This window comes from Rhincodon typus, chromosome 8 (assembly GCF_021869965.1).
Source record: "Rhincodon typus isolate 14 chromosome 8, sRhiTyp1.1, whole genome shotgun sequence".
In the NCBI taxonomy this organism is placed as follows: Eukaryota; Metazoa; Chordata; class Chondrichthyes; order Orectolobiformes; family Rhincodontidae; genus Rhincodon; species Rhincodon typus.
In genome coordinates this window covers 42,286,566-42,300,947 of record NC_063339.1, presented here as the reverse complement: position 1 = coordinate 42,300,947, position 14,382 = coordinate 42,286,566, and the positions used below count along the sequence as shown (strand labels likewise).

At 40.8% G+C, this 14,382-nt stretch overlaps 2 protein-coding genes and 1 long non-coding RNA gene across 4 annotated transcripts in view; 2 read left to right on the top strand and 1 right to left on the bottom strand.

Annotated features, from left to right (window-relative positions):
* Positions 1–805, bottom strand: part of LOC125483673 — an 11,397-nt gene extending 10,592 nt beyond the window's left edge. Inside the window, exon 1 of the long non-coding RNA XR_007262618.1 lies at positions 491–805. This is a non-coding gene — a long non-coding RNA (uncharacterized LOC125483673). The remainder of the gene's footprint in view (positions 1–490) is intronic.
* Positions 1–14,382, top strand: part of gnpnat1 (glucosamine-phosphate N-acetyltransferase 1) — a 190,989-nt gene that overhangs the window by 11,690 nt on the left and 164,917 nt on the right. The gene's annotated exons all lie outside the window — the stretch shown is intronic.
* The window catches only part of LOC109912467 (ERO1-like protein alpha), an 18,865-nt gene continuing 16,841 nt past the window's right edge, over positions 12,359–14,382 (top strand). Inside the window, exon 1 of the mRNA XM_048600113.1 lies at positions 12,359–12,368. Within this exon, the coding sequence (XP_048456070.1) occupies positions 12,359–12,368 (10 nt within the window). The remainder of the gene's footprint in view (positions 12,369–14,382) is intronic.

Here is a 14,382-nt window from a genome sequence, read left to right as displayed (position 1 = left end):
CAGCCCCAGTCTCACTGACACAGTCTCACCAGTCCCGCTCTCACCGTTACTGGCTCACTGGCCACAGTCTCGCCATCACTGCCCCACCAGCCCCACTCTCACCGTCACTAACTCACCAGCCCCGCTCTCACCGTCACTGCCTCACCGGCCCCGCTCTCACCGGCCCACTCTCACCGTCACTAACTCACCAGCCCCGCTCTCACCGTCACTAACTCACTAGCCCCGCTCTCACCGTCACTGCCTCACCGGCCCACTCTCACCGGCCCCGCTCTCACCGTCACTGCCTCAGCGGCCCCGCTCTCACTGTCACTGCCTCACCGGCCCCGCTCTCACTGTCACTGCCTCACCGGCCCACTCTCACCGGCCCCGCTCTCACCGTCACTGCCTCACCGGCCCCGCTCTCGCCGTCACTGCCTCACCGGCCCTGCTCTCGCCGTCACTACCTCACCGGCTCGCTCTCACTGTCTCTGTCTCACTGGCCTATTCTCACCGTCACTGCCTCACTGGCCCACTCCTGATCCCGCCACCGTTGTTCTGATCCACACTCAATCCGCCATCGCTGCAGGACACAGCCCGTTCATCCAGCTTCTGCCACATGGTTCCCACTCACGACCCAGCTCCTTCCTGACTCCTTCGGTAGGTAGTTAAAGAAGGTGGGAGAATGGAATTACTACAGAGAGAGAGGAGAAGGGAGATAAAAAAGGAAGGGCAAAGAAAGAAAGAGAACTCCGAATGGAGCGATTTACCCTGCTGAATTGTCATTATCTGCAAGGAGAGAGGTGACTGATTAGTACATGATCACAGGATAGGAGCCACTTATTAAATGTTTGCCAAATAAACTGTAAAAATAGATATGGTTTTAATTGCAATGCTCACGTATTGTTGACACTTCCTCAGAGAGTGATAGATATGGGTCATTGAATATGGTGGTAGATAGATTCTTGGCTAACTCAGGAGTCAAAGCTTACCAGAGGTAGGCAGGAATGTGGCATTGAGGTCACAATCAGATTAACCTCGATCTTAATGAATGATGGAGCAGGCTAGAGGGGCCAAATGGCCTACCTCTGCTCCTAATTCATATAACCATACATATGGCCATTGGGACAATTAAAGCTCACAGGTAAAAAATATGAGGAAGCCGGTTGTGATAGTCTAAGCTTTGGCTCATAATTTGTTTTTGACATTGGTTTTATCATTCTTGAAGATTACAATTTAGCATCTTGCTTCATTTTCAATATCATGTCTTTGATCTGTAACCATTGTTCAGGGCCTTCCTTTCAAGATGTCAACACTATTTAAGTTTAGATCTACACAGCCACTGTTGTCATGTTCTTTCTTGGCAGCCATGAGAACTGCGCAAGTGGGTTTATCAAATATTCACTATTTGTGAAGTCTCATTGTGATTTCTGTTGGCTGTGTGCATTCGTTAAGATAACCTGTCATTTCTGAGACTGAGTTCTGTTATTAAACTCCTTCACTGAAAAAGACTCTTCAAAACTGTTTTATTCTTGATTATCAATTAAGATCATCATTCATTCCCTAGCTTGACACAAGCCAGGTACCCAACAGAAATTGTTTGTCTTTGGTAGCAGTTTGAAATGCCAATATTTTACGAGAGATAAATGTCAGTTCACCTGGAAATCTACAAATCATTTCTATGAATCAGTGCAAAGATTTTTATTTTCCTTCATGTACTTTTAGAACCAGGTGAAAAACATTTGATTGCATGGTGAACAATAAGAATAGAGGAACTTTGCTGTAGAACAGACTTAAATTACAAATTACTCATAGCCTAAGACCTAAAGGGACAGCAGTAAAGTTTTATATTTCTATTCCAAATTAAACTTAGGCTTTTTTGCCCAGATAGTGATGCAAAATCAGCCACTGGCTGTGACCTAATCATCCCAATTTTACTGAATTATTTATAACCATAAGTTCTGAAAAACTGCTATGAGCATTTTGCCTTGTACGGAATTAGAATGGAGGAAAGGTCAGTGAAGCACCATTTAACGAGATGGTGCTCTGGAAGTTACCTAACCCATGAAGAATGTAATGTAGATCCCTGTGAAATTCTATGCTACAATGTGTTACATACACTAACATCCATCTGATGAACTGGGTAGCAAATGCCTTTCAAAGATTTGCAAAGGTTTTATTCTAAATCTATAGCATAGTACAAACATCAGTTTCCAGCTATCCCTTCTGGACCCTTTCACTGTCCCTGTCCAAAAACACAGCTCTAGTTTAAAAATACACCCACCACCACATTAACAGCCAATTAACAAGCTCGGGAACAAAACTCAGCCTTTTTTTAAGCTTTGAAAACCCACCACCAATCACGCAAATAACCAGTTAAACAAATAACAAATTATAAGCACTGCCCAACCAGGGGCAATCTAACAATAACAAAAGTCAAACAAAGTAGGGAAAGAGGAAGGGGCTAAATAAAAATGGATTTGGTGGAGAAATAATGCACCCCAGCCCCTATGGTGTCCACGTCCCTCTGAAAGCTTACGGATCTCAGTTTTGTTTTGAAAGACCCATCACCAAGTTATCAAATTATTTAATTAATCAAATAGCAATGAACAAACACTGCCTACCAGCAGAAGTGTCACAACAACAAAAAAGTGGGGAAAACAAGGGAGAAACAGAACTCAGCCCTTATATATTTTAGTTAACCTATTCAGACATGTAATGCACACCTCTGAAACAGGTGGGACTAGAACATAGATCTCTTGGTTCAGAGACATGGATCCTACCGTTGTGTCACAAGAGACCCGACTGGAACTTAGGCCTGTTGGAAGTCAAATGAGCATTATTTGTTCTCACTCAACTCTGGAACCTTATTTGTTTGAGCCTTAAAGGGATATGTATTTCCAACTCTGACAAAAATGATTTCTGTGAAGAAGTAAAACGAAACCATATTTTTACAAAATAGATGTTAAAAATATACATAATTTCATGCTCCAACTGCTTTATAGCAAGACATCCTTCTAGAACGTTCAACAATTTTGTTTGCAGAGGCAATTCTCAGTGAAGCAATCTAATTGTTGATGACTAGTATCTAATCATATAAGCATAGAGATGTTTTCATCTCCAGTATATGCTTTAAACTGGCCAAAACTATTCACTAAATGGGTATTGTCTTCTCTGTTGCTTTTACACACAACGTTTGCTCCAAGATCTGAGTCAAATGGACCACCATATCAACAGCGTCACCAGGAGCCAGAGTTTCAGCAGCTAATGAGCTGTTCCCCATTATTTGCTTTACCCCTACACTGCCCATGCCAAGGGGCCGCTTTTCCCATTATTCTCCCAAAAAAAATATCATAAAACCTTCTGTATTGGAAACCAATGCCAAGATTTGCATGTGAAGTATCACTAAAAGTGATTAATGCCTTTTTTTCATTCATGTGGGCAGTAGTGGCTGGGACAAAATTCATTACCCATTCTTAGTTCCACTTGAGAAGGTTGCTTTTTAAAGTTCTGCAGTGGACATGCTGTAAATTGACCCACAATGCTGTTACGGATGGAATTCCAGAATTTTGACCCAGAGGCAGTACAAGCATGGCAATGTGTTTCCAAGTCAGTATGGTGAGTGTCTTGAAGGGGGCTTGCAGCTCTGGTGTTCCCATGTTTCTGCTGTACTTGCCCTTCTAGATGGATGTGGTCATTGGTTTGAAGGAGGCTGTCTGAGGATCTTTGATGAATATTTGCAGTGCATCTTGTAGACAGTTCACACTACTGCTACTGAGCATTGGTGATGGAAGGAGTAGATGTAGTGCCAATCAGGCAGACTTTGTCCTGGATGGTATCAAGCTTCTTGAGTGTTGTTTGGGCTGTACTCATCCAGGCAAGTGGGGAGTATTCCATCACACTCCTGACTCGTGCCTTGTAGATGGTGGACAGGCTTTAGGGAATGAGGAGTGAGTTACTTGCTGTAGCATTGCTAGCCTCTTGCCTGTTTTTGTAGCCATCACATTTAAACAGCACCACCCAAAGCTGAGAACTGTGGCACACACTTAACTATTTTAGATTTTTAATGATTTTATTCACTCTCAAGATGCCGTCCATCTTTGGATCTTTCACAGCCAGACAACGTTACAGCACATCAGAGCTTACATCTGGTCTTGTTAGTGTGCATAACGAGTTGAGCTGTCTGATGAGACTCCTCAGTTGTTCTATCTCCTCCTTGATAGCAGCTTCATCTTTCTCTCCAGATCTGGAATGACTCATTGCAATAGGATGGACATTTTCCAAATGCGACTCATGGTGTACAATTACATTTGACTCATCCTGATTAATTTCCAATCCTAGATATGTGAAAACACCAGATGTTTGACTGATCTTTTTGAATTCCTTCTTGATTCAATTGTTAAACTTTACTTCAAAGTCTTTGGTGTCCCAAACAAAAGTATCAACGTGCATCACAAAGATGCCCAAATTTTTTCGACTATAATGCCAACTGAACATTGTCAAATCTACCTTCAGTTTTGAATATTCTAACTTTAAAAAAAATGTGCTTTCTAAAAATGCCACACCTGAGTAACATCATTTAAGCTATAAACACGTATTCCATTTTGAGAGCACCCCCTGTTTTCCTGGTGCTTTGTTTGAAGGCTGGGAAAAAAATCCTCTTCAGCTGGTTACCACTTTGATATCTATAGAGTAACAGTTCCAAAGGAAGTTAAATGGTTAATGGTTGTTAAGTGGCTAAAAACATTTTCAAAATTACCTTCCAGCCATAGAAGAGTCTGCCCTAATCTCTCTTTGACTCCAAATATTCCTCAAAGCCCCTACCAACCTAGTCTTGACCCTGTTAAGACCTTTCCAATACTGTCCTGTATGACAAAGCAGTTTGACGTCTATTATCAACTTCTGAATATACTCTGAGTTCATTTCAGTCAGTAACTCTCTTAGTTTATTCCCTTTTATCTCCCCATATTCTATTCCACTAACATTCACAAAAATTTCTTTGTCATAGCAACTTCTACCTTTATCTATTTTACAAGAAGGCTCTCCATTACCCATATTACCTTCTTTGTCTTTTCTTGGTACAGCCTCTTTTCTTATGCTGAGGTCTCTCTGGATTTCTGACATCCAGATGTCTGCTAGAAACCCTCTCTCCTGCATGCAAATTTTTTCTCCAAAATGTATTCCCTGAATCACTGCTAAACTGTGGTTTCTTGTTCTCCACTCTTGTACTTCATGCTGTTATAGAGTCATAAAGTTATACAGCACGGAAACAGATCATTTGGTGCAACTCAAGCATACTGACCAAGTTTCCCAAACTAAACTAATCCCATTTGCCTGTGTATGGCCCACTTTGCTCTAAACATTTCTTATTTATGTACCTACCCAAATGTCATTCAATTGTTGTAACTGTACTTGAAACTACAACTTCCTCTGGCAGTTCATTCACATATGAATCACCCTCTATATGAAAAATTTGCTCCTTAGGTTCCTTTTAAATCTTTCTCTTCTCACCTTAAAAATATGACCCTAATTTTGAACTCCCCCTTCCCACTCTAGTGAAAAGACTTTCACTAATCACCTTATCTATGCCCCTCATGTTTTATAAACTTCTATAAAGTCACCACTCAACCCCCTACACACCAGTGGAAAAAGTCCCAGCCTATCCAGCCTCTCCTTGTAACTAAAACCCTCCATTACCAACAACATCCTGGTAAATCTTTTCTGAACCTTCTTTTCTTGTCCCTTATCTTGGATGTTTAGCCAATTTTTATGTTCCCCAGTTATACAGTTGCCTGTATATCCCCACCATCATGGCCACTTTCCAGTCACCTTAGTGTCCTTTCTATTCTATTCTCCTGGTCAATAAACTATCTGTGAACCTACCTTAGGCAAATGATTCCCACACTGATACCAAATTATAGAACGTAAAGGTCAGTGGTGATTCATCATCAATGCCTTCTGCAACATTCTCAGAGTTTGAAAATTCATTACTCACACCCCTCCAACATGAAGAATGCATCTTTAAAGTCCAGTTCCCTTGTTGTATTATAAATGTTTGCCGGTCAGGTCCAATAACTTTTCCTGGCCCTTCCCATTCCCTTTGTCCTTCTCTCTTATGGTAAACCATATCACCAGATCTGAAACCTCCCCTAGACAGTCTGATCTTATGTCTCAATGCTATGCTAATTTTTTTCTGATACTTCAGCTTTAATGAGTGTTTTTCTAACTCTATCTAGATGGGTTCAAAATTGAGCTCACCCCTTGTCCCTTCTAATAATGGAGAATCATCACACAGTGTTGAAGGCAGCTTTGGGTTCTGAATGTATACTAATTGACCTGTGCCCCCAATCATCTGAGAGGAATGTTTTCATGCACTGCCAATGTCAATGCAATTTGTAACTTACAGTTGAGCTGACGTGTCAGTATTTTGTGAAACATCTTATCGGTTATTGCATGGTTTCTTTCATACAAGCCATTGCTGAATGGACGGTCTGCAGCAGTATGTGTTACTGTAGTATTTAAGTTCTCATGTGTCACAAAATTCAATGTCTGAAAATTCATCTCCATTATCCATTACGAATGTTGTTTGTGACCAAAAGCCTGAATGGACCTACATTTTCATGACTTTGGCCACCATAGTCTGTCCTTATTGCTTATCACTGTAGATATACTAAATCTGGTCGCCATACCCGCAAAATGTAATAGGCATTCCAGTCTTTGTTCCATATCTTCAGATCCATGACTGCAGTTTCATTCAATTTCTGAGCTAAAGGACCACTGATAACTGGGAGTAGTTTCTTGCAATAATTTTTGCATATATCTCATTGTGATGTGATCTGTTTGATAGGGGTTTGTCCTTTTTATCCACAGCTCCAGCATGTTTTAACTGTAGCTTTAATTTTTGTGAAGAAATTATGAGCAGTTGTTTCTGCAATTCCCATGTGATCCTGTTCATATCAGTCAGACTCCTATCAGCAGAGCTTAATAATACTTCTTGGACCTCTTGACAGGAAATTCCGCCACAGAATGCAATCATGCCTGGGTCCTATGAATTGCAAGGTTCATGCTTTACTGAATACAAATGCTTTATCATTCTCCATGTCAAACAAAATTTTGCTTTTTTCTTCCGAGACCTATTCAATAATGATGGTACGTTAGTGTAAAAAGTGCTTATGAAATGACAGAACCTTGTAATTCCACAGGAAAGAACCATTCTGTTTAGAGATGATAATGAATTATCATCCCTGATGGAACTTTCATTGTTTGATCCTACTTTTGTCAGCTTTGTCCTGGGTTAATATTTCAGCCAACTGATTCCATACACTGTTGAGTACAGCTATTATCCAGTGTGATACAGTTGGATGAATCAGCAACTCGGGTGCTCATGGGCTAACTTAAGTCATTGGCCACTAAAATAATATTTTCCTGCTGTTCATCCTTATCATATTCACCCATCAAAACTATTTCATGAGCTGTTTCAAATGTTTGATTCCTGACAGTGATATTGAGAGCCATACTGCAAAATATCTATTAACTATTGCCTGTGGAATTCTAGGATTCATTCATTGTTATCTATTATTCCACTGCTGCATTTTCCCTTGGACTGGGAAATTTATTAAAGATATGACCAACCTCAAAGCATCTCTCAGCAATTCCATCCTTCCATAAGTGCCTGCAACTATGCTCCATTCAACTTTGAGAATCAATAATTATGAAGTTTTCTGTTCTCTCTATCACTGCAGAACTCCCAATTTGTCTTGTGGAGATAGTTGAAAAGAACTGTTTCTGAAAATAGTTTAACCACGACAACAGACTCTGGAATTTCTGGATCGAATCTCTTGAGCATTTTATATAATATCTTTGAGGTTGAATCTTTGATATAACATCAGCCATGATTGAATTGCGGAACAGACTTGATGTGCCAAATGGCCTACTTCTACTCCTATAATCTTATGGTTTTATGATCTCAAATTCCATGAGATTTTCTCCCATGACTGAACACCCAGTTTATTAAATTAATCAATTACTTACGTAGCTCATGGGTTTCCAACAAGTCATCTTTTCTCTAACCTCTGTCCATAAATCGTATTACAATCTCCAATCCCTCTTCAGTATCCAGGATGGTTACATGCAGTTCTAAAATATTTTATTTCAAATTTTGCTCCTCGTTCTGAAAATACCTTAAGTCAAATTTTGCCCTCCTGGTAAAATCATACTTCGCTTTTTCTGCTTAAAGAAATGACCTGAGTCCATGTCTCCCCCTCATTCTCCCACTGATCCAATTCTGAAAATACCATAACTCATGATCCTGCAGCGTGGATAAATCATTTCACTTTAACATGTCACTGGGAGCTTTGCTCCCAGTAGAAACTGAAACTTCTGTTTTTCTTGTCCTCCCAACTGAAGAGACCGAGGATAATCCTGTGTTACTGTTTCATACACCTATATCTCTATGATGATATAGGCAGCTGAAGACCTTCAAAGGTTTAGATGTAAATCTATAGCATTGTGCAAACATCAATTTCCATTTTACCCTTCTGGACCCTGTCTCTGTCCAAGAACCAAAGCTCTGTTCTGAGGAAGGGTCACCGGACCCAAAACATCAACTCTGTTTTTTCCTTCACAGATGCTACCAGACCTGCTGAGCTTTTCCAGCAACTTTGTTTTTGTCCCACGGGGAGAGCCCAGCTTTTTTTTAAATTTTAATCAGCCTGTTCTGATGTGTGATTACACACACCTAGATGGGCCCTCTAGCTAACTGGGAGACGCGTTACTGCAGCACCTGTACCCTCACCTTGAAACATACACTAAACATATTCCTTACTTAACCCTCCCAATAACTTAGCATTGTTTTTAAACCCACAACCAAATCACCCATTCTACCAGCTAAACAAAGAACAAATTACAACTACCACCCACCATGGATAGTACCGCAAGAACTAAAACAAAAGGTGGGGAAAAGAAGAGAGGGAGTTAAATCAAAATTATGTTGGAGAGGGAACTAAACCACCCTGTAGTGTGCTGCCCACCTCTCTCTAAAGGTGTCGAGAGTATTGATGGGCTCTATGTATTCCCTCTGCCAGGACCCCTGGGCATTATCGTTACTCGGGAAGAGTGGAATCCAGCTTGTTAGGCAGCCAGCTGATGGGAGGAAAACCATCTGACCACCAGGAAAAAGACATCTTGAAACAAAAACTGCTCACAGCAGGGAGGCAGAGGAAGGAATCCAGAACAAAGCTAAAGGACTGCTGTGCTGGACCAGATTATCAACAGCCACAATCTGTATGCCATAAAAGTGAATCAAAGGAGCCTTCAAGCCTTCCCAGGACATGCTCTGCTCACTGAGTCCACCTGTTGGAGTGATCTCCAACTATCCAACTACAGAAGCTGAACATGTCTTTGTATTTCAACCATTGACTCCAGAAAGAGAATTTTCATGCAAACCAGGCCTGTAACAATATGAAAGACTGATCTCATCTCAATCCTCATTCATGCTTCAAATCTTTTTATCTGTTCTTTATCTAATAACTTTGCAACCGAGACTGAGGTAATTTCCAGCAAGTTATATAAGAATCTAACTTTTTAATCTTGTTTAAAAATAAAAATGCGCTGCTGGTTTTATTTAAGTTGAAACATTCAAGATTAAAAGAATACTACATACAAGATTACACAAGTTCTTATCTTGTGCACCATGCTGAGGTAACACCTGGTATGTGGTTGTGACACTGTGGACTCAAGAATAATTAGTTAAGTTGTGCATAGATGTGTTATAGCCAATCACTGGGTGAGGGGCCCCAATTCATTATAATCCTGGGTGAGGAGAGAGAAAGTGTCTTTCCTTCTTTATTCAATCAACACCCACGCACTCACCGCCGCCACCGCACCCCCCCCCCCCCCCCCCCCAACCAAAAGAAAGCTCTGGATGGTCACATCAAAAATAACTTAAACCAAAGGTTTCCTTCGCTCTTGGATACTTTTCCAGTTCCAAAGTTTTAGTGTTTTAAAAGCACCCAATTTGAGCAGGCTTTCTTGAGTTATAGAAAATGTGGGTTTATGAATTGCTGAGAGGCAGGAAAAAAAATAAAACACAGATACATACATACAGATTAGAAAGGCATAGCGAATAAAAAGATAACACATAAGAAGGCTATACAAATCAGTCTTTGGTGTGTCCATGGGGAGGAGATGATAAAATATTGCAGCTGTTAAGGTGGATGATCCTGGTAGCATTGACTCTGGAAGTTGAGCAGTTTTTATTTTGGAGATTCTGGGTTTTGCAGATTAACTGAAAGGACTTGTTCAGTTTCTTGTTCAGTTGTAGTTTTTGATTGGTGATTTGCTTCTGACAATCAGTATGAGAAAAAGAGTGACTTCCTGTCCTTTGCATACTTACTTGTAAGTGTAGGGATGTTGAATTGATGTTCTGAACTGTAACAAATTCTAGTTCAATAGCACTAGGACTCCAGTCTAGATTACATAGACAATGCTGTTGACACTGTGGAGCTGCATTCCCCTGACTTAGAATCCATATGCATCTAATGGTTCAATTAATTCCACATCCTATGCATTGTTCTCGGCATCACCAATACTAAATCTGCAACATGATTGCACCCTAAATCTATAGTTGGATTATGGTCTGAAATTTTAGTATGATTGATGCTCAACTTATGATGTGACTTAGTCTGGATCTATAGTATGTCTGTACCTGATACTATGATATACCTATGCCTTAAATCAATTGCATAACTGCTTTCGACTACAATCTTACCCTTCATTCAACTGGGTATATTCAACTCCTTAGTGCAATGTGCAAGAATATTCACCCTGTTCTTTCCTGCTTAAGAGTCTGAGACAGTGACTTGGAAATTCTCCAAAGGTTCATCAGGTCTTTACCATAGCTTCTATGGTAGATCGTTGAAATCACCAGGAAAAGCGTGGTAATAGCTGAAAATATTTCTGTGAGGATGCTGACAATCCTCTGCTGAACTTATTTTGGAAGAACCACTATGATATTTCAGGGCCTTTTAATCAAAATGTTTGGAACACAATCTTTACAAACATAACATTGAGATATTCCAGTACACAGAAAATCTTTAACATCTGGATCCTTTAATTCAGGGAAAGACTTTGTTGTAAATGATAATGGTCAGGATTTGACTCTGTTTGAGAAACAAATAGGAGCCAGAGAAGATCTGAATACAGATATATCTGATTACACTTGAGATAGGTCAGTGAACAAAAGACAAAAGGAATTCCTTGGGCACATTCCATATCATCACAAATTATACGATAAGCCTCTATCCAATTTCTTAAGAAGCAGTTTTGGACATGGAAAATAAACTAATTACCAGGCTCTGACAAGAACTCTAGTTATTCAGTGGTCACTCTAGAAATAGACCAATAATAATGTATTAATGTGTGTACTAACAAGAAAAGTGCTATAAAACATAGAAATATTGGATTGTGAATTTTCTTCCATGGCAGACACATGTAGCGGTGAAATAATGCTAACTATTTCAACGTTTCTGGGGGCAATATATTATTCCTGGTAGCAGCAACTTATCTATTATTCCTTCCAACTTTTTCCAAGAAATTTACAAATCACTGTTCTAATGTTACTGGCCATGGCTTACGTTCCTTACATTATTGCTTTTTTTTTGGGATATAATGACCTTAAGTGTTGCCAAGTTTTTATCAAGAACAATCTTTGTTGGGTTGTGACAACATTTGAGTGCCCCAAAATAGAAAAAAGTTCTCAAAATTCTTGAAATGGGAAGCGTGCAGATTAATGCTACCTCTGCAGGCTGAGGAGTTGCTGCTGGAGCTGATGTACATTGGCAATCCACTGCAGATGTGTCTCAGAATAAATTTCATTGAACTTCAGAATGCACTAAGAAGCACATCTCCTGCCATTTTCAGCCACAAACAAATTACAGACTTAGGCTTTTTTGACATAACCCATCCTAAACTCCATCATTTCTACCTTCCCAAACCACCCATGAGAATGTCCATTGCTAATTAAAAGGCACAACTTGCCAGTCCCCAGTCATCAAGGCAGAAGTACTCAGTTAAAGGAACGATATTTTGGATGCTGACTGGATATTTTCCCCTTCTGGGGGAGTACAGAACAAGGGGGATCACCCATTAAAAAGAGCGATAAGGAGAATTTTTTTCAGCCAAAAGGTTGTCGGTCTGTGGAATTCTGCTCCCCAGGGAACAGCACAGGCAAAATTACTGATTAACAAGGGAATCAAAGGTTAGAGTGGGTAGAGAGGAAAGTAGAGTCTGGCTCACAATCAGATCAAACCATGATCTTATTAAAGGGTGGTACAGTCTTGAGGGGGCTGAATGACTAACTCCTGTTTTTACTTCATATGTCCGAATGCTCATACGTAAGCAAATATGCAAATTAATTTTCCTCCAGTAGCTTCCACTTCTTTCTGCATTGGCCTTGAAAATGTTTGAGCTGCATCCTGTGCTTTTTTTGTGGCTAAGTCTGAGTTGCATTTAGCTTTGTGGAGATTTTTGCTGTAACGCACAGGGATTTTCTTGCTGTATCTTACCAAAGTCATCTCATTGATCACTAATCCCACCCTTTTTGCATCCTTCACGTCCAATTTCAATCTCATATTGCCACGCACCGTTCCCAGAACAACTGGCCACTGAGCAGATATCTCAGAATTCAACCAGATCCCTTCTGCCTGTGACACCTTTAAAAGCTGTTGTGCACCCAGACAAGTACTGTCAGTCTGGAGCTGCCCTGCATTTGATATTTTCCTGGACATGGCAAACGGGGGGACATCAGTGCTCTGCTGTGGGGCAGTGACCGAGAGGTCCTGCTGTGTGGGGTTGTATACAGGCAGGACTTCATATTCCCCCAGGACCAGCACTGGAGGCTATAACACCAGACCACAACAGCCTAGTCAGAAGAGTGCATACCCTGGAAAATCCAACTACTTCTAGTTTGGAGCAGTTAAATTGCTTAACAGCATCCAAATCAGAACTAAACAAATAAACGTCTAGTTAAATGGTCGTCCGGTTCTAATGGAGGTCAATGCTGATGCGGCCGATTCAGTGCTCACAGAACCAGTCTTTAACAAAATTTGCTCTGGACTACAACCTTTAAGTTTGCACAAGACCACAGCTAGACTGAGAACCTCTACCAGGGAACCTTTACAAATTAAGGGTACAACTTTGTTTCTGTTCTCTTATGAGAAGTAACTGGTTCAGTTATCACTAATTGTAGCAAATGGCTTGCTTTTTTTTGGGGATATAATGACCTTAAGTGTTGCCAAGTTTTTATCAAGAACAATCATGGAGCAAAATGGGTTGAGAGAAATACACCGAGATTGGCTCAAAATTTTTCGATTAGAAAATGGCTGCCTGAGTAAAGTCCTAATTAAAAACCTGGAAGCTTTTCAGGAAGGTCTAGGGACTATCAAAGGAGCCAAGGCCATTTTGTATGTTGACCAGGAAGCAATCCCATGATTCTGCAAGGCCCACCCAGTGCTATTTGCCTTATGGGCAAAAGTAGAGGCAGAAATCAGAGGCTGGAAAGCAAAGGAATCATCAAACCAGTCCAGTTTGCGGAATGGGCAGCACCAATCATAATGATTTTGAAGCCCAATGGATTGATTCGGCTTTATGGGGATTTTAAACAAATGGTAAACCACTTTTCACAGCTGGATAAATACCCAAACCCTCACATAGAGAATTTATACACAAAGCTGGCAGGGTGGAAGTACTTCATGAAGCTGGACATGAGCCATGTGCACTTGCAGTTGCAGTTAGATGTATGCTGCAATTAATACCCATAAGAGTTTATACCAATGTACGAGACTTTCATTTGGGATATTGTCAGACTGTGCAATTTTACAGTGGATGGTGGAGAACATTTTGCAAGGTCTACCCCAGGTTGCCATTTATCTAGATGACGTACTAATAACAGGGAAGACCAATAAGGAGCACTTAGAGAATTTGGACATAGTTCTTAGATGTTTCTCCCAGGTGGCATTCGCCTAAGAAGGGAAAGATGTGTGTTCCTGGCACCCCAAGTGTCCTACTTGGGCTACAGAGTTGACAAGGCCACGTTACTCTGATTGGAAGGTAAAGTGAGGATGATAAATGGTGCCCCGGTTCCCATATCTGTACCAGAGCTTCGGTCTTTTCTTAGGCTGGTGAATTATTATAGAAAGTTCATCATGACCTGGATGGCATGATAGCTCAGTGGTTAGCACTGCTGCCTTACAGCGCCAGGGACCCGGGTTCAATTCCAGCCTTGGGCGACTGTCTGTGTGAAGTTTGCACATTCTCCCCATGTCTGTATGGGTTTCCTCTGGGTGCTCGGCTTCCCCCCATAGTCCAGGTGTGCAGGCTAGGTGGATTAGCCATGGGAAATGCAGGATT